The sequence below is a fragment of the Octopus sinensis genome, linkage group LG9 (assembly GCF_006345805.1).
Source record: "Octopus sinensis linkage group LG9, ASM634580v1, whole genome shotgun sequence".
NCBI classification, from domain to species: domain Eukaryota; kingdom Metazoa; phylum Mollusca; class Cephalopoda; order Octopoda; family Octopodidae; genus Octopus; species Octopus sinensis.
Genome location: NC_043005.1, coordinates 596,994 through 623,947, shown reverse-complemented (window position 1 = coordinate 623,947; position 26,954 = coordinate 596,994). Strand labels below are relative to the sequence as shown.

At 37.1% G+C, this 26,954-nt stretch overlaps 1 protein-coding gene across 1 annotated transcript in view; it reads left to right on the top strand.

The window, feature by feature from the left end:
- The window catches only part of LOC115215746 (polyunsaturated fatty acid lipoxygenase ALOX15B-like), a 71,108-nt gene that overhangs the window by 16,427 nt on the left and 27,727 nt on the right, over window positions 1-26,954 (top strand). The window contains exons 5-8 of the mRNA XM_029785042.2: window positions 7,555-7,655; window positions 10,192-10,324; window positions 12,548-12,643; window positions 18,379-18,475. Coding sequence (XP_029640902.1) covers window positions 7,555-7,655; window positions 10,192-10,324; window positions 12,548-12,643; window positions 18,379-18,475 — 427 coding nt within the window. The remainder of the gene's footprint in view (window positions 1-7,554; window positions 7,656-10,191; window positions 10,325-12,547; window positions 12,644-18,378; window positions 18,476-26,954) is intronic.

Genomic DNA, 26,954 nt, shown 5'->3' with positions numbered 1-26,954 from the left:
CCCTTCCTGAAGAAAGATAAACCAAAAACCCACGCAAAAATGACCTTACATTTCTCTGGCTCAAACCACAGACAATCTAGGGGACACAACTCAACCAACCTCACCTCACTTCTACCTACAAATAACTTACAAACAACAAACAGGGAATCCGCTCGTAGTAGAAAATCCGGACGTAATTTTCAAGGCTCCCAACATACAAATCAAAAGATCCACCCAAGCCTCCAGACTAACCCAAACATTCGAGAACCACTACCTACCAATCTACCCCCATCATCTCTCAGATAATGGACAAATTTGCTTCTGACATCTAGCCTCAACATGGATACTTCAAGCATTCAACTAGACACAGCCTAACTAGACAACAGAACTTCTCCCTCCACCCACATTACAAAATTAAGAATAAATTTAACCCAAGCCACATCAACCATAGACAATATAACAACTCCCAGTACAACCATAACTTAGTCCACTACAGAGTCACCCCACCACAGACATACTACCACAGTCACACTGTGCAACCATTTTCTCCTATACAGACCTTCCACATCAATCCACTTCCTACAACCATTTTTTAGACCTAAATCAGAGAAACAGAGATGTGAAATGGAACAAAATATACATGAACAACTGTAAATAATCAACTTATCAAAGAAAATCATAAGTACTACACAAACTAAAATTCTAGCAAGAGGTTTAAAATTTACTCCAACCCCCCGCTGATCGAACCCGAATGAAATTAACGATAACACTATGGCTTTCTGCCGAAAATTACGCCTCACAGAAGCACTTCACAACTACACCAGTGAAGATGACTCAATAGTAAAAAACAAAAGTGAATACTGTCCTACAAAAGGCAGAAATAAAGCACTTGATGCTTTTTGTGAGCACGTTACCAGTTTTCCTTTTAATACCCTACAAAAACAACGAATTAAATCCAGCCTTAATGTAAATGAATGGAACGACCTAATCGAGTTAAAAAATGATATAAACCTCACCATTACAGAAGCCAACAAAGGAAGTGCGGCAGTGGTGATGGACACAGAATACTACAAAAATGTTATACTCTCCAAATTGGAAAATAATATTTACTATGAGAAGATAGTACAATACAACCCACAGAAGACACTTAAAAGCTTATCCTCCTTACTTCAAATACATGGAAAGGGCCTCACTAAACATGAAATTAACTATTTATTCAATTTTAAATACAGATCTACTCTATTCTGCGGAGTACCTAAAATACACAAAAATCTACATATTTGTAAATCTTGCAAAACTTCTAGCGTATGCATTAATGTACCTCCCACTACTGACTTCAGACCCATCATTGCTAGCCCTGCTTGTGAAACCCACCGTTTGAGCAACTTTCTCGACAGCTTACTCAAACCGTTTCTAAAATATGTGAAAATCTTCATCAGGGAAGACTTAGACATGCTTAACCACCTCCCGAAGACAATAAATGAAGGAACTCTGTTATTATCATTCGATGTGGTGAATTTGTACACTAATATCCCACACGATTATGGTATAGAAGCAATCACCTTCTGGCTAGAAAAATACCCGGAAGAGATCCCAGGATGCATCAACCACAGATTCATAATTGCAGCACTCAAATTCATCCTACTGAACAGCTAATTAATGTTCGATACAGTTTAGTATCGACAAAAATGTGGAATTGCAATGGGAACTCGAGCTGCTCCAGTGATTGCGAACCTTGTAATGGGTTACCTAGCACTTAAAATATACCAATCCTAACTACAAAAATATGGCACCTCATTTCATCGCTATTTAAAGGAAGACTGGAAGAGGTATTTGGACGATTGCTTTATACTTTGGAAAGACAGCATGGGCAAACTCCTTGACTTCAAAATAATGCACAACGATATCAATAGCAACATACAATTCAGCATGGACCACAGCAATAAACAACTTCCTTTTCTTGACATCCTAATTAAAATAGTTAATAACCATATCGAAACAGACATCTTCTATGAACCCACAGATTCTAAACAATGCCTATTATTCAACTCATGCCATCCCAAACACATAAAAATTAATATACTTATAATCTAGCGAAAATAATCTGTACTATAGTTTCGGACACCTATACTCGTGAACGAAGACTCCTTGAACTCAGATCAATACTAATCAAGAGACATTACCCAGCATCATTAATAAATGATGGGATTAAACGAGAAAAGGAAATAGACATACGAACATTAAGGGAAGTCAACCGAAATACCAAACCAGACTTTAAAATACTCCCATACTTCTTCACACACAACCATAGAAACAATGAGGCCTTCAACATCATCATACAAAATCTATCCATTCTCACAGGAGATAAAACAATGAACAAAATTTTAGGCTCACACAAAATTATCAAGAGCAAAATGCAACCGAAATCATTAAAAATAATATTAACCAACACAAGACTATATCTATTAACAAAGGAACCAAAAGTGAAAAATACGGGTGGCCTAACTGTGGCACATGCCCCCACCTTTTGGCGGGTACTGATGGGCAAACAGGAATGTCACTCCGACAAAGAGTAGACCCGACACCGTTTGGAAATCGGTGCTCATTCAAAGACAGTGAACAGCTTTTGACAATACCGGTATGACATTGAATCTCTTTAACAAAATAATGACTTTTATACCTCTTAATTCTACCTCAGGTCATTTAATTGTATATATTTATCATTGCTGTTCATAAAAAGCCTATATTTTTTCATATACAATGTGCATTTTCTCTTTTATTTTTAGTTTTTACATATTTATACAAAGTGTAGTTTCTTTTCTCTTTGAAACCTATTTCTACTATATATATATATATATATATATATATATATATATATATATATATATATATATGTATAAGGGTGAAAAGGAACACACGAGTTGATATATATGAAAAAACAAGTAAAAAATAGAAAATGCTAAAATGATTTTATAGTGAACATTTCAGTACCGGTTTCGGTCATTTTGAGACCTTTTCAACTGTAACGATTAAATAATTAAATTTAGAAAAATTAGAAGAAAAGTTTTTTTAAAAAAATATTTCTATAGTAGTGTTCAGATTTAAGTGGCATTCTGCCTTTCTCTGACTCCCTTGTTTGCACTTGTGTGTTCGAGGTAGTTGTGAGTTCTTGGTAGGGTAGTAGAGAGAAGGCTGGTGAGGAAAGGGGGTGGGTGGGAGAATCTGGGAGTGCCCTGATGGTCGTATTTTGAATGGTCAGTGGCGGCTGGCAGTCTCAGTTCAATTCAGGATAATATTTATATTGACAGGCTTGTTTATAGAATTAGCGTAGGTGTTATACTAAAAAACATTAGTGACAAACTTAAGGGGTAGGGGGTGGAGAAGAAGAAGAAGAAGGAGAAGGAGAAGGAGAAGATGACGATGATGGTGATGGTGGTGATGATTATGACGGCGATGATGATGATAACGATGATGATGAAGAAGAAGAAGAAGAAGGAGGAGGAGAAGGAGAAGATGGTGGTGATGATGGTGGCGATGATGATGATGCCGATGATGATGATAACGATGATGATGAAGAAGAAGAGGAAGAAGAAGAAGAGGAAGAAGAAGAAGAAGAAAAAACAGAGAAGGGAGAATAGTAATGGGTGTAAATATAGCTATGAAGGGGCTGATTAGTAATGGATTCTATGGAGTGTAGTATTTGTGTGTGTATATATATATATATTTTTTTCTTTTATTCTAAAGTTGAGGTATATTAATTGTTTGTCGTAGACCCGTTAAGAAGGGGTCTACGACAAACAATTAATATACCTCAACTTTAGAATAAAAGAAAAAAATATATATATATATATACACACACAAATACTACACTCCATAGAATCCATTACTAATCAGCCCCTTCATAGCTATATTTACACCCATTACTATTCTCCCTTCTCTGTTTTTTCTTCTTCTTCTTCTTCCTCTTCTTCTTCTTCCTCTTCTTCTTCATCATCATCGTTATCATCATCATCGGCATCATCATCATCGCCACCATCATCACCACCATCTTCTCCTTCTCCTCCTCCTTCTTCTTCTTCTTCTTCTTCATCATCATCGTTATCATCATCATCGCCGTCATAATCATCACCACCATCACCATCATCGTCATCTTCTCCTTCTCCTTCTCCTTCTTCTTCTTCTTCTCCACCCCCTACCCCTTAAGTTTGTCACTAATGTTTTTTAGTATAACACCTACGCTAATTCTATAAACAAGCCTGTCAATATAAATATTATCCTGAATTGAACTGAGACTGCCAGCCGCCACTGACCATTTAAAATACGACCATCAGGGCACTCCCAGATTCTCCCACCCACCCCTTTCCTCACCAGCCTTCTCTCTACTACCCTACCAAGAACTCACAACTACCTCGAACACACAAGTGCAAACAAGGGAGTCAGAGAAAGGCAGAATGCCACTTAAATCTGAACACTACTATAGAAATATTTTTAAAAAAACTTTTCTTCTAATTTTTCTAAATTTAATTATTTAATCGTTACAGTTGAAAAGGTCTCAAAATGACCGAAACCGGTACTGAAATGTTCACTATAAAATCATTTTAGCATTTTCTATTTTTTACTTGTTTTTTCATATATATATATATATATATATATATCATGATCATCACCATCATCGTTTAACGTCCGTTTTCCATGCTGGCATGGGTTGGACGGTTTGATTGGGGACTGGAAAGCCAGGTAGCTGCACCAGGCTCCAATCTGATCTGGCAAGGTTTCTACAGCTGGATGCCCTTCCTAACGCCAACCACTCCGAGAATGTAGAGGGTAATTTTACATTCCTCCGGAACAGGAGCCAGTCAGGCAGCACAGGCTACGCTTGAATGGTGCTTATTACGTGCCACCTGCACGGGTGCCAGTCAGGTGGAGCTGACATCAGCCACAAGTACAATTTCCATTTTGAATTTGATTTTGATTTTACTTGACTCATCTTTTCAAGCATGGCATGCTGTCCAACAATCACAGCATCTCTCCAAAGGTCTCGGTCTCTTGTCATTGCCTCTGTGCTGTGAGGCTCAAGGTTCGAAGGTCATGATTCCCCGCCTCCTCCTATGCCTTCCTTCCTTATATATATGTATGTATGTATGTATATATATATATATATATATATATATATATGTGTGTGTGTGTGTGTGTGTAAATAATAGTAATGGCATTTTTATATAAGCTTAAAGCTCATGGCGATCATCGTGCAATGACTAAGGAAAATAGTCCAATAAAGTGGCGTATAAGCCCTCGACAGAATAAAGAAGGCTTTCCAATCGGTGTCATCGCACGGTAAGCGTTAAGCTTATATAAGAATACCATCATTATTATTATTTAAAGGATTGTAAACTCGGCGGCGTATAAAAAACACATTCGCACCGAAAGCATATATATATATATATATATATATATATATATATATATATATATGATGGACGCTTCTGATACTCTGTTTGCTCAATGGCGATTAGTATAGAACTAAATGACAACAAGGGCTAATTATATATGAAACTCAAGAAATTCAAAATAGGCTAAAGTTATCATTTGCTATAGATCTACCCAACAAACTAAACCTATGATCAAAGACATTCCCACCATCCAATTTCATTTCAGATATACAGCACTCGAGATCACATGATTATGTATACCTATAACGAAAATGAAGGTAAGGCCCCAGACGGTAGCCTGGTTAGGAGGGTGATTGTTGATCAGAGGACGATGGATCAACTAAAAAAACAAATGCTGTATACAGTTGCTTGATCTATTAAAAGTAATAGCTAAATCTTCCATGCGTCATGCGTACCGCCTTAAAAAATTGGGTTTAATACATACTTAAACGCACTAAATCTGAAGAAAAGACAACCTGAACAAGGCTGGAATGCTTTCGCTCAAAACGTTTGCTCTATCAGGGTTGAAATGAATCTGAAAACAAACAATACATTTCAATAACAATATTTATATCTAACCCAAAGAGTACATTTTAAGGGTCGGAATATAAATGATAAACTGAAGGTAGAGTTGTGTAGCAAGGAGACTTCCTTTTCTATCAGGCTGAACCTAATTCAATCTTACAGCACGGCAGCCGGAGTATGTGATTTTAATTGTCTAGAATTGACCAATCAGTTTTTTTTTTAAGGAAATTTGGTTGTACGAAGCAACGGAATTCATCAGATATATATATATGCTTTCGGTGCGAATGTTTTTTTCTATACGCCGCCGAGTTTACAATCCTTTAAATAATAATAATGATGGTATTCTTATATAAGCTTAACGCTTACCGTGCGATGACACCGATTGGAAAGCCTTCTTTATTCTGTCGAGGGCTTATACGCCACTTTATTGGACTATTTTCCTTAGTCATTGCACGATGATCGCCACGAGCTTTAAGCTTATATAAAAATGCCATTACTATTATTTACACACACACACACACACACACATATATATATAAATATATACATACATATATATATATATATATATATATATATATATATATATATATATATATATATATATATATATATATATATATATATATATATATAATTAATAAGGGTGAGAGAATTAGATACTAATTTAATAGTATATCTATTCAACACGAAGTGGCCCAGTGCTTCGAGAAACCTGGATTATTATAATATTTTATAATATATTATAATATTTTACACAAAAATAAATATAAGAGAATGGTCACTATGTGGCTCATTCTAGCACTAGAAAATCCAAAAGGTTTCAACCACAAAAATACATGTTTCCCATGAAAGTCAGTACGAGCTAACAATCGTACTGACTTTCATGGGAAACATGTATTTTTGTGGTTGAAACCTTTTGGATTTTCTAGTGCTAGAATGAGCCACATAGTGACCATTCTCTTATATTTATTTTATATATATTATATATATATATATATATATATATATATATATAAGGAAGGCATAGGAGGAGGCGGGGAAGCACAATTTCCCTCAAGTATCTTGTTTCTAGTACTAAATTCTCTAATGTAAGTTTAGTTACATTTTTTTGTTTCAGAACAGTGAGTTCTGGTTTACACGGACAAACAAAAGTTAAGTCGATAGACAACAAATTCTGGTGCGTCGTACAAAAATTCGTTATGGTATTTCATAAGACTTATTTATGGTCTCGTTCCAATTACTACCAAAGTCACGATTGCTTTCGATTCTTTGGGGGTCGATAATGAAATGCAAATTATGTATTGGTAGTGGGTCTTAATTAACTATACCTTTCCTACTACAAATCCTCTTTACGATAGGCACAAGTCTTGAAATGTTGTGGGGAGGGAGATAGTCGATTTCATCGACTCCAGTGAGTGACTGGAACTTACTTTATCGACCACAAAAAGATGACCTCCGAATGTAAAGCCGGAATAAATGCCACTAAGCATTTTGTCCGGTGTGCTACCCTAACGATCCTGCCAGTATGTAACCTTCTCCCAATTACAAATAAAACTGGAAATCTTGTTTCTATATTAGAAATCAATGTTTAGTTTTGTTGTCTTTGTCATACATACAGGAGTCTTTTATGCATTGGAAGGAAGACACGTGGTTTGGATATCAACGTCTTAATCGTTGTAACCCCAAATCAATAAGATTGTGTGAAGAAATCCCTTCAAAGTAAGTCAGCAGATCCTTATTTAGAACAATTATATATTTAAACAATAATTTAAATATCTGGGACTCGCTAGGCATTACCGAGGTCCACAGATATTAAAACAGTTTTAATATTAATTTCCCTTTCAGTTCTTTTGTTTGTTTGTTTGTTTTTTTATGCATAAACAGATTTTCTAATACAGGAAAAACCTAGACTTTTCTTGTAATTTTTTTTAGTATGTAAAGAAGCAGAAAAAGTGGGTTTATTAGAACTGGCAGCGGCAATCGCGTGGTTCTAGAGCATGTGTCACTTAACGTAGTTCTCTAAGTGGAATTTAATAGGCACGAACTGCTTGGAGACCCGTTCTGTATACACACATATATAATCAAGAAGACATCACAAAGAAGAATGGAGAATTATACATCTTCAAAATCTATTTATTCAAGTGTTATTCTCAGCAAATACCAATCCAACACGTGTTTCTGCTGGATAACTGTCCTAGTATCCCTTGATCTATTTATGAGCATTCAGTTGATTCACTTGCGTTACACATTCATCGGAGGCAGACATTCCTATGCAGCTTTGTTCAGTTTGCCTGGATGAAACGAACTGAGGATTCAAGTTTTTGGAAGTCCTTCTGAAAGTATATTCTAGGTGAGGGATCATAAGAATCTCAGGGTACATGCCAACAAAGATTGCTTTGAAATACGCTGTGGCTATAGTTCTAATATCACTTAAACATAGAATGACTTAATAAAATTTGAATAAGGTTAATATTATGAACCCAGCAGATATAAGTAAATAAGTGAGCATAAAACAAAAAGCTCTACAAAGATAATGAAATGTCCAGTCATCGTGCCAAACACCACAATAATAAGAATAATGGATAACGATGTTATTTTAAGTAAATCCCGTACTAAATGTAGTAATAGATTTATTTTAAAAAACATACAACAGATATAAAAATGAAGTTGTTAACAAAAACAGTGACCCCTACCCACTAAAAGAAAAGCTAGATCTAGACACATATATTATATTATAATGCAGTCTTCGGAACTCAGATAGTCACAAATATACCTGCAAAATTTTTCGCTGCATTAAGTTTCCACCATCTAACAAATAGAGTCAGATTTTCAATCGGCACACGATTAGATTTGCTTTTAATACAAGTACGAACCTAGCCCAAATTATTGTAGCTTACAATTTTTAGAGTTAGAGAATTAACTAATAGGAACCTAGTAAGCACAAATAATAAAACCAATATAAATATTAGTAATATAACTAGTAATAATAATAACTATACGGATAAGGTGGAACATAATATGAATGATTCTTGTGGGATAATGAACTATTTAGTTAGCAGTAGTTGCGAAAACACTAAAGAACTACAGAAGATAGTATAAAGGAGGCAGCTGAGCCCAAACTACACTCATCTGAATTAAATGAGCTGAGTAAGGAAAAGCAATGATACATCTACTTCAATCTATAGCGAAACTGATAATAACCATAAAGTGATACGTAACATTATAGATGGGGTACATGATATTTCTACCGGTAGCAAGCATAAGTTAGTACTAATAAGCATTATCGTAACTATAAGAACAAATTAGTATGTCCACTTGAAGGCAATGTCTCATAAAAATGCTTAGTTTTTAGATGTATAGTAACAACTGATGGCACTTCTGATTATTACATATGTTCTTGTTCTGCTTATTTTAAACAAAGTTTACGCAACCACCTTTCTTCGTTCAAAAATGGGGGGAAAATGAATTTTAAGTTTGAGTGGATTCATCTGGATTTTAAAGAATAGGGGTGATATATATGATATTAAGTGGACAAATATTAATAGCACTTCGCCGTCTACTGTTGGGAATTCGAATTGTGATCTCTGCTTGGAAGAAATATTCCATATTCTTACCTCTAATTGCAGGTTATTGAATAGCGCAAGCAAATTAACAGTAAAGTGAGCACAGTCGTTTAGAAAAGTATTCAAGTATTTTCCAAATAAAGGTTTTAATTAGAAATCACAGAGTTAAAAGTGCAGTAAAGTTAATTTTAGTTACATTTTACATTAGTTAGATTTTGACAAATTTGCCCAAACCCTCAAAGTTTTAGATTTTTTCTTTTCCTTTTCTTTTCTGGTGAATTGGGACAAAATCATTAGAATTTCAATTTACTCGTCTCAGTTAATACAAACTTGTAATGTTCAAAAAAATTATAAAACTGTATTGCTATGGGCTGGCCTCATTACTCAAATTGAAACGATATTTCTCCTTTCTTTTGATTTCTTTTAAATATGTCCATTTACTTTATATGGTATGATATTCATCTGATCATTAGTGGTCAGTGAATGTGAATGAATGCTGATCTAATTAAGTTTTCTTTCTACTTCTAAATGAATAAAATAATTTGTTCCCTTAATATCTAAAACATATTCCTTCTCTCTAAAACAAATGAATTTATCTAAAATCTATCAACCCAACTCAATAGTTTTTTCTAATGTAGACGACCATTGATTACCACTGATCGTTTTGTGTGCTTTTAAACTTTTTCTCGTAGACTTGGTGTGGATGAAGCGATGATGGAACCAGTTCTGAAAGGAGAAACACTGGAAGGATTAATCAAAAAGAAACGTCTGTTTTACACAGATTTAAAAATTTTGGATGGTGTTATACACAGAAAAGAATATGATGTAAGTCACACACACACACACACACACACACACACACACACACACACATACACGCACATACACTTAGATACAAAGATGCATATGCACACAAGCATACTTGCACATAATATATCTACCCAGCTATGAAAAAATATGCATCGTTCTAAAAATAGCCTTTGAATTCTTATCGTTTGTGGATTCATGTTTCTATTCATCCTCAGCCTAAGTACTAATGACTCACAGATAGTTGACTCCCTTTCATTTATCTTTCACTCCCCTCTACCCCATCTTTCGCCTGCCCTCACCTTCACTCTACATTCGTCTCTGTCTCCTTTCTCTCTTAACTATCTTTATCTATTTCTCCATTAATTTATTTAATATATTTAATCAATTACAGTGTGGGAGGTGTTTATAAGCCATTAAAAAACACACAAAATTCGTTGGATTCACTTCAATATTTAAATTTAATTTGTCAAAATATTTTCGTGCTGCATCACGGGATTTTGTCAGTGAATAGGACGCGGTCTCAAAGCGACAAAAATATTTTGACAAATTAAATTTAAATGTTGAAGTGAATCTAACGGTTTTTGTGTGTTTTTAAATGGCTCATAAACGCCTTCCACTCTGCAATTATTTTTATTTCAGCACACACTCTCAGATCAGGTCACTTGCTATGCAAGTACATCTCCGTAAATTTATATTTTATGTTTTCGTTTTTTATATATATTATATACCTTATATTTTATTCATTTCTGCTTCAACTGTGCAAATCATTCTCTTCTTACTTTTCTCTCTCTCTCTCTTTCCTTTTTCTCTCTTCCTAATTTCCTCTTTACTTCTTTCTTTATTTCCTTCTGTTTTTCCTTTCTTTTCTTTTTTCTGTTTTTATTACTCTAGTTATTTTTTCTATCTCTCACCCATTTTCTGCTGTACCTTGTACACTTCCTTCTCATCCCATTGTATTCCAAAACGAGTATAAAATGCCTCGTCATCTTTCCAACTTTTCACATAGTTATCTCTAACTAAATACAGTAAAACGGTCCCTGGTAATTTGTTGTGGCTGGTCATTTAAAAAGCATTTGGAACATTTACTTCTGGGTTTCAATCAACCATAATGGTCAAACGCGAAGAGGAACCCTAATATAAACTTGTGTTTATCCTTATTTCATCTACATTTGCCCTGTAGGTCATAACTAGTAATAGTACCCGGTATAGAAGTTACTTAATGACTATACAGGAAGTAAAGTGGATTATGGTAATCTACGTGGAGTGCCAAGCATAACAGTAGTAGTCGTTCCCAGTCAGATGGCTCTAGGTTCAGTCCTACAGTGTGGCGCCATGGCACCTTGGGCAAGTGTCTTCTATTATAGCCTCTGGCTAACCAGAGTTTTCTGTGCGGAGATGAGAGATGGAAACTGAAAGAAGCTCGTCTTATATGCAAGTGTGTGTGTCTTTGTGACTGTGTTTGTCCCCCGCAACTGCTTGAAAATCGATGTTGGTGTGTTTGTATCCCTGTAACTTAGCGGTTAAGTAAAACTGACTGATAGAATAAATACCAGGCTTTAAAACAAGTTCTGGTGTCGATTCATTCGACTAAAAATTCTCCAAAGTGGTGCCCCAGCATGGCCGCAGTCTAATGACTAAAACAAGTAAAAACATTAACATGTGTGTGTGTGTGAGTGTGTGTATGTAGATAATATTTCAAGATTTCTTGGCAATAGAGAAAGAGCTGGTTTCTAACCCAGATCCAAGACACCTTCATTGGAATTTCAACATCATCATCATCATCATTTAGCGTCCGCTTCCCATGCTAGCATGGGTTGGACGGTTCAACTGGGGTCTGGGAAGCCAGAAGGCTGCATCAGGCCCAGTCTGATCTGGCAGTGTTTCTACGGCTGGATGCCCTTCCTAACGCCAACCACTCCGTGAGTGTAGTGGGTGCTTTTTACGTGCCACCTGCACAGGTCCCAGACGGGGCTGGCAAACGGCCACGGACAGATGGTGGGTATTTACCCATCAACTGGGTATTTTTGTTTGTATGTACATGTGAAGATCTGTGTATTTTGTTTTATGTACGTATTCTCATGCATATATATGCTCATATATATTTAAATGATAAACTTCTTGAAAGTTTTACAGATGTTTACAGTTCCAGTGATGGATTGGATCTGTAGTCTTCGAATCAGCTTTCTGCTTTCTGGTTATGTATGCATATGTATGTATATGCATGTATATATATTTCAGATGTGTGCTCCCATTGCATTATTTATGCTGAATTCAAACGACGATTTGACACCAATTGCAATACAACTGCAGCAAGACAAAAGACAAGAAAATCCTGTAAGTGTTTCTAGAATAATTTTATTAGTTTTGTTTAACAATTGCTTTTGTGTATATTTTAGTTTGAGAGTCTTTCGGTTTTGTTTAAAATTCTCAGTCTCAACAACCTCAACAAGCCAGTTGATACCTAACTGTCAGAGCAGAGATTTTCCATATTTATCACTATTTCGGTAGATCTGTTGAAACAATGTAAGCTTGTGCTACCATCCCCTCATTGAATGGATTAAAGCTTAAGTGTTTATTCACTAAATATTTGTTGCTCTCAGCAGTCTTAATCCTCACCTACATATTAGCTAATGCTATGAAACATCTTTAAACGTCAAACGACAGTGTCACTCTCAATACTGTACATTAATATTCTCTGTATCACTTTTATTCTTTTACTGGTTTCAGCCAGAAGCTGGAACCATGCTGGAGCACCGCCATTCAATGTTTTGGGGTCTCCTTTTGGTACTATTTTTGGTGAAGAAGCGAGTTAGACGAAGCTGCTCTTCTTTGTGCATCCTGTCACCATGTGGGCTCATCTGGGGGTTCAGATAGAAATTTGTTCAGGTGCTTTCTGAACGTTTTCCCATCTAACCCTTGCAGATCTCTAAGGTTCCTTGGGAAGGTGTTAAACAGCCTAAGCTGTTGCAATACTGAGTCCTTATCTGAGATGAAGAAAACGGTATCTTTGGTACTAAGCAATGCCGTCTATTTCGGTGGTTGGTATAGTATTTAATAGATAAGGCGGCGAGCTGGCAGAACCGTTAGCACGCCGGGCGAAATGCTTAGCGGTATTTCGTCTGCCGTTACGTCCTGAGTTCAAATTCAGCCGATGTTGACTTTGCCTTTCATCCTTTCGCGGTCGATAAATTAAGTACCAGTTACGCACTGAAGTCGATATAATCGACTTAATCCGTTTGTCTCTCCTTGTTTGTCCTCTCTGTCTTTAGCCCCTTGTGGGTAGTAAAGAAATAGGTATAGTATTTAATAGTTGGAAGCTAGACCTTCCAGGATCTTCCATATCACTGCATACCTTCCTCGCCTTCTCTCCAGTTTCCCTTCTTGTAGCCTTTCCCAGTAGCAGCTCATCTGTTTCACGAGTCAATGTTCTTTGTGTAGTGGTGCTGGATTGCTTCAAGTTCCGTCACTAATATATTATGCTCTGCGGTGCCCACAGTGGGGGGCAGTAATCCAGAAGACTGAGGACAAATGTCCTCCATAGGAGTAGCTAGGTATCTTCATTTGTGGTTTTGAATGATCTAAGGACCCGTCCAGTTACTCGCCTGCACAGTTTTGCCATCCTGGTAATATACACATGGAATGTTGCATCACTACTCATGTGCATTCCCAGGTCACACCCCAATTCTAATTCTGGGATTACTCTAGCCTCTAGTCATATGTATTTCTATAGTTGTCTGTTTGTGGGCCGATGGTGGAGTTCTTGAAACTTATCAGCATTGAACTGCATGTTATTTTCATCAACCCATTTTTATATTGCACACACGTCATTTTGTAGTTTTACTTTGTCATCAGGGTTCTTGGCTGCCTGAGATACTTTTGATACTTTCGTAACAATGATTCATTAACAGTTTCCTATTCTCTTCTCTTCATAAGCAGTTGTCCGAAAATGTCATCATGGTATTATGTACCGATGAGACATAATGTTGCAGCCAGGACACTGCATAAGGAGATCACTCGAAAGGATAATTCTGAGGTCAAATAAATAAGAACACACAGTATGGTAGAAGCCATAGCCACTCATAATAAAAAGGAACACTGGTGGGATATCCCAGTGAAAACCTCAATAAACATAATAGAACTGACATAGTGATTTGGGACTGAGAAGAGTAACCACACAGTTGAATCAAGATGTGAAACTCACTTTGCAGAAAGTGGTTGAGGAATGCCAACAAATAATAAACCTTCGAGATGATACAAGAAAGATAGAAGACAGGAATAATAATGTACAAATGTGTAAAGAAAGTACAGAAAGAAGGAAAAATTTTAATTCAAAACGGTGGTATGATTGCGGAGATCGCCATTTGAGGAAAGATTGCCCCTTAAAAGATAAAACCTATTTTAAGTGTGGTAAAATTGGACATATACAGACGAAATGCCGGTCAAAGAAAATGGTAAAACAGAAGAAAGTCTATTCAACAAAAGCAAATTATACCAGACAAAACCGAAAATTTGTGTTGGTAGAAATAAATGGGTTTCAGACCAAAATGCAATTAGATACCGGTTCAGACGCATCGATAATAAATACGGCAACATGGAGTAAGATAGGCAGACCGTTGTATAAAAAAACTACTAGGATACTCTACGGTGTGTCAGCGGAACGAGTTCAATTCTTGAGCGAAATTTCACCAGAAATAAAACTTAAAAATAGGACGCGGAAGTGTAAACTAAGAATACAATGAATCTGTTCGGGACAGATTTAATGGAAGGATGGATTCGACCTGTAGGATCTATCACTAAATACATCATGTAACAAGGTGAAGGCATCACAGTCTGTGTCAGAGAAAGCATCGGAAAAAATGAAATTAAAATTGAAAAAGATGTACCCTGATATTTTTTCGAAAGAGCTCGGTACGTGTAAAAAAATTAAAGTAATGTTTTTGAGTTGAAAGAAAATGCGGTGCCGATGTTCAAACCGAAAAGGAATGAACCTTTTGCGGCGTTAAATCAAGTTGAGAAGGAATTAAAAAGATTGGAAGACATGGAAATGATTGAAAAAGTAGACTACTCTGAGTGGGCGGCTCCTACTCTATATATAAAAAAGAAGAACGAGTAAGAGTATGTGCGGACTTCTCAACTGGCCTTAATGATTGTTTAATAAATTACAATTATCCGCTTCCAAACCCAGAAGAAATATTTGCTAAGTGCAATGGTGGGAAAATTTTTTCCAAGCTGGATTTGTCAGAGGCCTACCTCCAATTACTGGTAGATGAAGAACGTGCTGAAGTATTAACAATCAATACTCATAAAGGTCTGTACCGTCTCAAAAGACTGCCATTTGGGGTAAAGGTCGCACCAGCAATGTTTCAGTGAGTGATGGATACTATGCTAGCAGATTGTGAGTTCGCGGTCCCATGCTTGGATGACATATTGATCAAAAGTGAATCAAGGGACCAACATATTGAATATATAGAAGAGGTTTCCAAACGAATGTGTGATTACGGGTTCAAAGTAAGGGAGGATAAATGGGAATTTTTCTTGATAAAAATAAAGTACTTATGACAGGTGATCGATGAAAACGGGCGAAAACCGGACCCTTCTAGGATCGACGCGATAAAAAAATGCCTGCTCCCAATAACAAAACAACACTACAATCATTTTTAGGTTTGGTAAGTTATTACCAGTTGTGCATACCTAAAATGTATGAGCTAAGAGTTCCGTTGAATAAGTTGCTAAAGAAGGACTCGAAATGGAGTTGGACAAACGAATGTCAGAAATCATTCGAGGAATTAAAAAGCGGTTAACATCAGAGTTATCATTAACTGATTTCGACCCAAATCTGAAAATAATTGTGGCATCGGATGCCTATGAATATGGTGTAGGAGCTGTGATATTGCATAAATTTAATGATGGTAAAATCAAAGCTATTGCACATGCATCGAGAGTTCTATTACCAGCAGAAGGAAACTACAGCCAGATTGAAAAAGAGGCGTTATCATTAATCTTCGCAGTAATAAATTTCCATAAATTCTTACATGGGAAGAAGTTTACACTGCAAACGGATCACCGACCGTTATTGTCTATTTTTGGTTCGAAAAAGGATAGGGAGAGAAAACCTACAGAAATGATGGAAATTAACGCTAAGAGAACAAGATATGCCAGATTCTCACCGAGGAAATAAAATTGATAAATTCGGGTTTAAAAAACTGAAAAGAGGGAGGTGTTGTGTGGACGCCCCCAGACGATGAAGTAAGCTAGCCCAATATGTAGATATAGAGGGAGAAGTCTAGACGTCGAGAGTTGAGTTGATTAGAGGTCATCCGAACGTGCGACATAATAGGTTTATACATGTAATTATTGGGTAACTGGGATATGTAATACACTGCCTACGTACCAGTCTTGAGAAATTAAGAAAGGAGAAAGCAGATTCGAAGTCTACAAATCCAGGGCATCACTGGAAGAGTTATTTAGATGATTGCTTTATACTTTGGAAAGATAGCATTGACAAACTCCTCGATTTCAAAATAATGCACAACGATATCAATAGCAACATACAATTCAGCATGGACCACAGCAATAAACAACTTCCTTTTCTTGACATCCTAATTAAAATAGTTAATAACCATATCGAAACAGACATCTTCTATGAACCCACAGATTCTAAACAATGCCTATTATTCAACTCATGCCATCCCAAACACATAAAAATTAATATACTTATAATCTAGCGAAAATAATCTGTACTATAGTTTCGGACACCTATACTCGTGAACGAAGACTCCTTGAACTCAGATCAATACTAATCAAGAGACATTACCCAGCATCATTAATAAATGATGGGATTAAACGAGAAAAGGAAATAGACATACGAACATTAAGGGAAGTCAACCGAAATACCAAACCAGACTTTAAAATACTCCCATACTTCTTCACACACAACCATAGAAACAATGAGGCCTTCAACATCATCATACAAAATCTATCCATTCTCACAGGAGATAAAACAATGAACAAAATTTTAGGCTCACACAAAATTATCAAGAGCAAAATGCAACCGAAATCATTAAAAATAATATTAACCAACACAAGACTATATCTATTAACAAAGGAACTAAACGTGAAAAAATGCGGACGATCTAACCGTGGCACATGCCCCCACCTTTTGGCGGGTACAGAGTTCCACTTTAAACAAGGTGAAATATTTAAGATAAAGTCAAACTTTACCTGTGCTTCGGAAAACCTAATCTATGCCATTACACGCTTAGGGTGCGGTAATCAATATATTGGGCAAACAGGAATGTCACTAAGACAAAGAACAAATCCGACACACACAATACAGACAGATACAGGTTAGGGAACACATAGAAAGGTGTGCTAGGAATCTTAATCCTAATTTTCCCCTTCTATCAATGTTCACAGAATACCTCAGTACAACAAAGAATGAATAAAGAGCCAACTTTCATTAATAAATATATTCCACAACTCAATATGAATACATAACATAATACAGAACATTACTAACCTTTCAATTAATACCACTAATCCCCATACATCCCATATACCATTCACATTAAAGATATATTTCTACCCTAATTGCACCAAATCCAGAACTATTTATCTCCCTTACACATCTTTTTACTCAGGGACTAGTAGACCTGACACCGTGCAGTGATCGGTGTGCATTCAAAGCAATGATTAATAATTTTACGAAACCGGTATGCTTTTGAATCTCTTTAACAATTCACAATAATGACTTTCATTACTTTTATTTCTACCTCAGTTCATCTAATTGTATATATCTATCGTTACTTTTCATAAAAAGCCTTTACTTTTTTTGAGTTCCAATGTGCATTTTCGCTTATTTTTCTTCTTACTTCTCCCTATATCCTATGTATGTTACAATTCTTTGAGGAAATCAACTTCCCATGAGATTTGCATGTCTATGCAACCATGCTGGATATCTATGCGTATGCGTTGATCTGGTTGTCTATATGTCTGTGTCTTCCAGTTAATTTCATTTCGATGTTCAAATATTTACTTATGAAATATTGACATTTACCACTTTCTTTTAGGTCTTTCTTCCAACAGACGATGAAGGCGTTTGGACTCTTGCTAAAATGTGGTACAATATGGCTGATGCCAATTATCATCAATCTGTTGTGCACTTGGGTATTATTATTATTATTATTGTTGTTGTTGTTGTTGTTGTTGTTGTTGTTGTTGTTGTTGTTGTTGTTTGAGTTCAAATTTCGCTGGGGTCGACTTTGCCTTTCATCCTTTCGGATTCGATTAAATAATTACCAGTTATGCACTAGGGTCGATGTAATCGACTTAGTCCCTTCTCCCAACTCTAAGGCCTTGGGCTTCCAGTAGAAAGGATTGTTATTATTATTATTTTATTGTCTTTGCACAGCTTCTAGCACTGAAGATGTACTACAGCGTCAGCTGTTCACTACCAGTGAACTAAGGTAACACCTCTTTGAGTCCCCACTTGGTGATAGGGCACAAATTGACTACCTCATCTTTCGAAAGAAATGGCGCAATAGCGTTAAGGACTCGAGATCCTACTCTTCCTTTAGTTCTGTCGGCTCTGACCACAGAATTGTATCAGCTACCGTTAAGCTTAGTCTTCGCTCATCCAAAAAAACTAAGCCTCACCCGATCAAAATGATCGACTGGGAGGAAGTCTTATCTAACCCCGATATGTCCAAACAATTTACTATTGAGGTCTATAACACATTTCAATCTCTGTCTACTTCTGAAATAGATGCTGAGAACATTGAGGAAGTATACAGCAGCCTCATCAAATCAACAGAGGAAGTTGCACTGGCTACTCTTCCCAAAAGGAAGAGTAGGGGCCAGAGCAAACCTTCTAATTCCCCAAATGTCATCGAAGCCAGAAACCATCTAAAGTCTATATCACTAGCTTACCATCGTTCTCCATCCCAGTCACTAAAGATCCAACTCATAGCTGCCAGGAAGAATCTTGATGAGGCTTACTTGAACGCCGAGGTCGAATTTATTAATGGCAAAATTAGTAAACTATCGAAAGAGCACATTAGTAAAAAACACCATCTCGCCTGGAAATCCATCAAAGACCTATCAGGCAAAAATTCTGGGTCACCAATTAGAATTAAAGGGGGATCAGCTAAGAAGCGTTTAGAAAATTGGTCAACCCATTTTAAAAACCTCCTTGGGAAGAATGCCAAAATCCCTGATAACCCCACTCTTCCAAGTGTGCCTATATCAGACACACTGGACATCAACACCTCCCCTTTTACCATATTTGAACTAACAGCAGCCACCAAGCAACTAAAAGCCTCGAAAGCATTTGGTCCCGACAACATCCCAGCTGTAATTTGGAAGGATGATAGATTTCACACACTTTTGCTCAACCTCTGCAACCACACACTTTCCACCTTTGTCGCTTCAAAGATTTGGCACCAATCTCAAATCATTCCAATACCCAAAAAAGGCGATTTGTCCCTCGTCACCAACTACAGGGGCATATCTCTAATGTCAATTGCTGCAAAACTGTACAACAAACTGATCCTAAATCGTCTTGTCCTTTTTGTTGAACCTTTGCTCCGAAAGAACCAAAATGGATTCAGACATGGGCGCTCAACGCTGAGCCAGATACTATGCCTGCGCAGACTTATTGAAGAATCAAAAGCATTTAATCGCGATCTTGCAATGGTATTTGTAGACTTTTCTAAAGCGTTCGATTCTGTAGATAGGTACAAGATGTTTGAAATCCTTAAGCTCTATGGGATACCAGACAAAATTATTTCTGCCATCAAGGTCCTCTACACAGATACGTCTTCAACCATCTTAACCCCTGATGGAGAAACATCATCTTTCTCAATCAAAGCCGGAATACTGCAGGGAGACACACTCGCCCCATTTCTTTTCATCATTGTTGTTGATTATGTGCTACGTATGTCACTTGATACCATCTCTGGCAAGGGCTTTGAAATAATACCAAGAAGAAGTTCCAGACACCCAGCTGAGTACTTGACAGACACTGACTTTGCTGACGACATCGCTCTTATCAGTGATTCTCTCTCCAATGCCCAGTCTCTTTTGCAATCTCTTGAACAAGCCTCAAATTGTGTAGGTCTTTACCTCAATGAGGCCAAAACTGAATACATAAACAAGTGCCTGTCCAACAGTGATTGCATCATCCACACTCTCAACAGTGCGCCTTTAAATATGGTTTCTGATTATAAATATCTTGGGTCATACATATCATCATCTGGAAAAGACTTTCTAACTAGAAAGGGTATGGCCTGGTCAGCCTGTAATGACATGCATAAGATCTGGTCATCAAATCTAAGTAGAGACTTCAAACTTGAAATCTTCAAAGCCACAGTCGAACCAATTCTACTATATGGCTCAGAAACCTGGACGTTATCAAAGAAGCTTGAGAGGCGGTTGGATGGAACCTACACTCGCCTCCTTATGAGAGCTCAAAATCTCTCGTGGAAGCGCCATCCAACCAAAATGCAAATATATGGGAAACTACCACCTGTATCATCTCTTGTGAAAGGTAGGAGAGTCCAGTTTGCTGGACATTGTGGTAGAGCTGAAAAAGAAGTAATTTCTACTCTTCTCCTCTGGAAGCCAACTACTCGCAATACCAGAGGGCGCACACTCTCCTACCCTGATGTAATCTCCAGGGATACAGGCATCCAGCAACAGGACCTCCGTAATGCTATGATGGACCGTGAAGTCTGGCGTAGCATGGTAAATTCCATTGTCTCGACTACGGTCGAACAATGATGATAATGAACACTTCTTATTTTTCGAGCACCTTCCGGAGTATTGGAGCGGTTCCAAGCAGTGCTGTTTTCTGCAAGTCTCCACACTTATTGCAGCCCCTATTTGTTCCACGTACTTCTCGAGATTTTTACTCACTGTTCCCAGGGCTCCAACAATTATTGGTACTACTACCACCTTATTCAGCCATCACAACCGCTTAACTTCCCAAGCTAACCTGTCATATCTCTCGACTTTTCTCTCTTCCTTATCACATACTTTGTTGTTAGCTGGGCATGCTATATGTATCATCCAGCATCGTTTGCTTTTTTCTCAATTAAGACTATGTCCGGCTTCCTATTCTCTATCTCCTAGTCGAACTGAATCATAAAATCATATAGGATCTTTGCATTATCATTTTCGATGGTGCCTTTGGGTTTATGTTCGTACCACTTTTTTGCTCTGTCAAGTTCATACTTGTTGCAAAGTGTCCATGCGATTACTCCTGCTACAAGAATGTGGGATCATATCGTACGCCTTACGATAATCGATCCGTGACATTGCTAAGTTAGTTTTCCTCCTCTTGCAGTCTCTAAGTACAGTTTTGTCTTCCTCTGGCACTTACGCTTGCACCCCTTCTGCTCTTGTGGCAGGACTCTATTTTTTGCCAGATGTCCGTACATTGACTCTGCGACTATTCCAACCAACAATTTCCACGTAAGTGGCAAACAGGATATCGGCCTGTAATTGTCTACCGTATTGCCTTTTCCGATGTTTTTCAGGCACAGCACAGTCCTACCCAATGTCCCACCCACTCTGGTTTTGCTTGGTCGGCATTTAACAAAGTGTTGAGTTGCGCAGCTATTCATGCACGACATTCACCAAATCTTTTGCTCCAGTAGCCTTGAACTCCATCTGGTCCCGGGGCCTTCCAGTTGCTCATTTTTTTTTTTTTTTGCTGATTTCTTCACTTCCTTAACTGAAATAAATATTTCTGCCTGTTTTGGACAGGCTACTGTTTGTTTCAGTTCTTGCAACCATTCAGCATCCTTCTTGTGCTCCTTGTCTTTGCTCCAGATGTCATTCCAAAACCTTTGACTTTCAATGTTATCTGGTATCAAATTTTCATCTGTACATCCTCCATTTATTTCTTTATAGAATCTCTTCTGATCTACTCTGAATAAACTATTCTGCTGGTAACCCTTCATTCTTTAGTCGTATCTTACCATCTTTGCTTTCTTTGCAACGAAGCGCTGTTTCAGTTCCTCCATTACCACTTTCAGGCCCTTTCTTTCAATATTATACTTCCTTTTCAGCGCCCTGTATTTTTGTTCGCTTTTAATTTCCCCCTTCTCATTTCAGCCTAACTCAGAAATTTCCTTCATGAACATATCTAACCCCACTCATGTTCTTCTTTTCCACAATAGATCTTTTCTTTTGTCACTCCCATTATGCTTCTTTTTCTTGACATCGACACCACATTTTCTGCTACAACAATACTTGCTGCTTTGATCAAATTATTTGTTTCTGTGATGTTGTTTGTTCTGATGTATTTCAGAATTTAATTGACATTTTTCGTTTCTTGGTTCAATTTCCATCGATCAGCCTTTTTAAGTTTGCAAATAATGTCGCTATGAATCTCCTGTAGCCTTGCCTTTATTCTGTCGAAGGCCCATCTGTAATGTCACCATTAGTTTTATTGTCTTCTCCTAAACCATCTATATGTCTCTCATCGAGCAAGCTATCACTGTTCTTTTACTGTGGTTTATTAGAGATTTCAACACTGTTTTCTGCTATGAGATTACTTTTATCTGTAGGAACTGTATTTTCATCGTTTCCTCTGCTGCTGTTTTCCAATAACTGTCTTTTGATAGCTTCGAGTTCTACTTTTGTGAACCAACGATTTTTTTCTCATTGCTCTAGCTTGATCACATAATCTCTGTTCCGTGAGTTGATCATGCATATTCTGTCGCTATCCCCTATATGAACCCCTTTTTCGTCTACAGGGTTGCTCAGGTAGTAATACTCCATGACAACAGCATTGATTTCTGTGTTCCGTCTATGTCATGTGTGCTGGTCCATTGCTGGGTAACGACAGGCTGGAGTCGGACCAGTATCTGTGAGCCTGCCCGGTGGAACACTGTCACAGTTTATGCTAATATTGTTTGAATGCAATACTCCATTAGAATGATATAATTGGAGCTTCGTCTTCCATTGTGACATATTATACTTTAAAAAATTTGACATCACAGGAGAAATTTTGAAAATGTCCAGCGATTTCAGAATCCACGAATGTGGTATGCTGTCAAAGGCTTTTTTATAATCAATCCATGAAGAGCTGAGCTTTCTGCGCTTGTTATGGCAGTTCTCAAGGATCATGCGATTAATTAGGAGCTGATCTTTGCATCCGTATGAGCCTCGTCTGCATCCTTTTTGTTCAGTGGAGAAGAGGTTATTCTCTTCCATAAACGTATATGTTTTCTCTACTAGAATAGCTGTCAAAATCTTATAGGGAGTAGATAAACATATAGGCCGGTAGTTTTTTGGGTCTTTCGTTTTCTTATTTTTGCGGAGGAGGTAAATAATACCATTTGCCATCCAATGGGGTGTTTTTTCCGGGTCTTTCATAATACTATTATATAGTGCTAGTGCATGCATATGCAGCTGCGTGTGTGCGCACGTACACGCGAGTACTGTCCAAATCTCCGACCAATCACATATAGCTAGCTGGCATTCAATTGGTGTATCAAGTTTCGGGCATTTTGATTGGGTTTTGGATAGAAAATTCACAAAAAAGGCACTTCTATTAATTTTTTAATGGCTTTGCGGGGTGACTGGGAAATGTAAAGATGTGCACGACTACCCTTGGACGGTTTGAAATGATCATAGAAAGTGCGAACCCACTAACTGAAAAATTGTGGATCTGTATAAAGGACACACACACAGACATTTTGCCGTTTATATATAGAGAAATTACTAACATTTTGTGTGCGGACGAGAGTGATGAGAGCCAGAAATTTGGTACTCTATCAATACCAGGGGATTTCCACTTATGAGCCTTCGTTAGTATTCTCCTCAGGTTGGCGATTGAGATGTCTTCCCATACCTGTTCATTATTATTATTATTATTATTATTATTATTATTATTATTATTATTATTATTATTATTATTATTATAATAATAATTATTATTATTATCATCATCATCATCATCATCATCATCATCATCATCATCATCATTATTATCATTATTATCATCATTATTATTATTATGTTTTTCCTTCTTCAAATTTTCTTCCGTTTCTCGACAAGTTTTCCATACACCTAGGGCAGAGAAGGGCATTGCATGCATTCCCAGATTACACGCGCAAATTCACAGATAAAATATGTATTTAAAAATTAATAAATATTAAATTCATGGATGGATGTTATTTTCACAGCGATAGTGCTCTTCTCAGTACATGAACCGTACCAGTTAACACGATTTTTTCCACTTCCTGTCGGGATGGTAAGCCTGGAATCATTTTCAAATAGGTTTCAGTACCTTTTTTATCATTCCTAGAGATCCTACAATCACTGGTACTGTAGTTGCCTTGAGATTCTGAACTTATCACTTTATACTGTGTTTATTATTATTATTATTATTATTTATTATTATTATTATTATTATTATTATTATTATTATTATTATTATAGACGTCGCCGCACATTATACAATATCATGTGGTTGTTGATTGAAGATGTTGTATCTATCGGGGTTTTGTACTGTTTGTCAAGTCACAACAAAGACCTCACACAGACAGTACTTTACACAATATGCGTGCAGTTCCAAGTAATGCCGACTTTTGCAATACATCTTGATTGTAGGGTATTTTTAAGGTTTTTAGATGTTTTTTTTTTTTAGATTGGGTGGTATTGATTGCTTTTTCTGTGTATAATAGATCATGTTTTCCTCTAGCCTTCTTTCTGCAACCTTTCTGTTCTTCTGGTAGTAGGTTCTGGTTGTCACGGTGCTCGTAAATGCTTTCTGAAAGCATTCTTGTTAACGGATTCCACACTAGTGGTAAGCAAGTGATTGGTCTATAATTGCTAGCTGTACTACCCCTGCTTTTATCTTTCATAAGGGGTTGTGTCCTCCCTCTAGCCATCTAATCTGGTATTATTCTTTCATTAAGGCAATCCTGGAATTGTTCCCTCATCCACTTTCATGTAAACTACTAAATTTCTTTTGCCATTACCCTTGAACAAACTCTAGTCCTGGCGCCATCCAATTCGGCATTTTTCCTAACACTTAATACACTAGGCGCAGGAGTGGCTGTGTGGTAAGTAGCTTGTTTACCAGCCGCATGGTTCCGGGTTCAGTCCCACTGCGTGGCACCTGGGACAAGTGTCTTCTACTATAGCCTACGGCCGACCAAAGCCTTGTGAGTGGATTTGGTAGATGGAAACTGAAAGAAGCCCGTCGTATATATATATATATGTATGTGTGTTTGTGTATCTGTGTTTGTCCCCCTAGCATTGCTTGACAACCGATGCTGGTGTGTTTATGTCCCCGTCACTTAGCGGTTCGGCAAAAGAGACCTATAGAATAAGTACTGGGCTTACAAAAGAATAAGTCCCAGGGTCGAGTTGCTCGATTAAAGACGGTGCTCCAGCATGGCCGCAGTCAAATGACTGAAACAAGTAAAAGAGTAAAAGAGAGTAGCTAATCATAGATTTGGCTGTTTCTCACTCACTGCTTCTTTCCTCACTTTCTTTAACCATACTGCATTTGGTCTATCCCAAATATTACTGCAAAACTTTCTAGCTTCTTCTGCATTAGGTTTCTCATCTTTATTTGGTTATAAAATCTCCTTTGGTCTGTCTCAAATAATCTATTCTGTTGATACAGATCTATTCTTTTCTTATAACTGGAGATGCTGCCTGCTACTGCTATGATACGCTGTTTCAAATCTTCTATTATTGTCCCAAATGCTTTCTTGCCTAGGTATCTTTTCTCAAGGGAAGATCTGTATCTTGTGCTTCCTAACTTGTTCAGTTTCCAGGCTTCTATTCTACCCAGGTCTTGTTTTAAAGTCTCCACTTTGTTTTGTAGTCTCCTTTTCCACATTTACTCTTTTCCAATCTTACCCAGTGGAATATCCAATCTTCTAGTAACTACTACCCCTCCTGCACAGATCAATAAGTTAGTGTCTCCTATATATTTATCATCTATCCTATCCAACTGACAACAGAATCTACTTTCCAAGTCACTCCTTGTAGCCTCCTTCTGTTGGTGTCTTTTAATGCTGGCAAACTTTTTCTTATTTCTTTACTCATTTATTTCCTGAAACTCATCTAAAATATTCTCATCTTCCCCACTTAAATCACTCAAATCACTCAAAGCCAGTTGTCCCTTCCTTATTGTTATTATTTTTTTCCTTTGGGTTCTTCTTTTGTTTCAGTTGTATCTCTTATGTCGTTGTTTGTCTTTCCCACTGTCTGGTCTTTCTTTTCCAGTTCTCAAGTGATCTCTTCTCCCCTCCATTTCTCTCATCCACTTCATTAGCTTGATCTACTGATCTCAGCTCAGTTACTTGAAACATACCCTTCTCTACCCAAAGTATCAACACCCATTTTCTATGGCCCCTTCTTTTAGGTTCACTTTCTAAGTAGCACTGCATCACTATCCTGTTTCCTTCGCTGGTCCACTTCCTCCTCCTTGGAAGTCGTAGAGATGCATTGTACTGTCGGTGACAGTAATTTCTGCTTGATGAATACTTTATAAGGAACATCTCCAAATCTTCTGGGAAAATATTATGGAAAATTAACCATAAAATAAAAAAATTTCTATATATTATTGCTAATAAAATTTGCAATACATACATACAAACATGTATAGATAGATAGA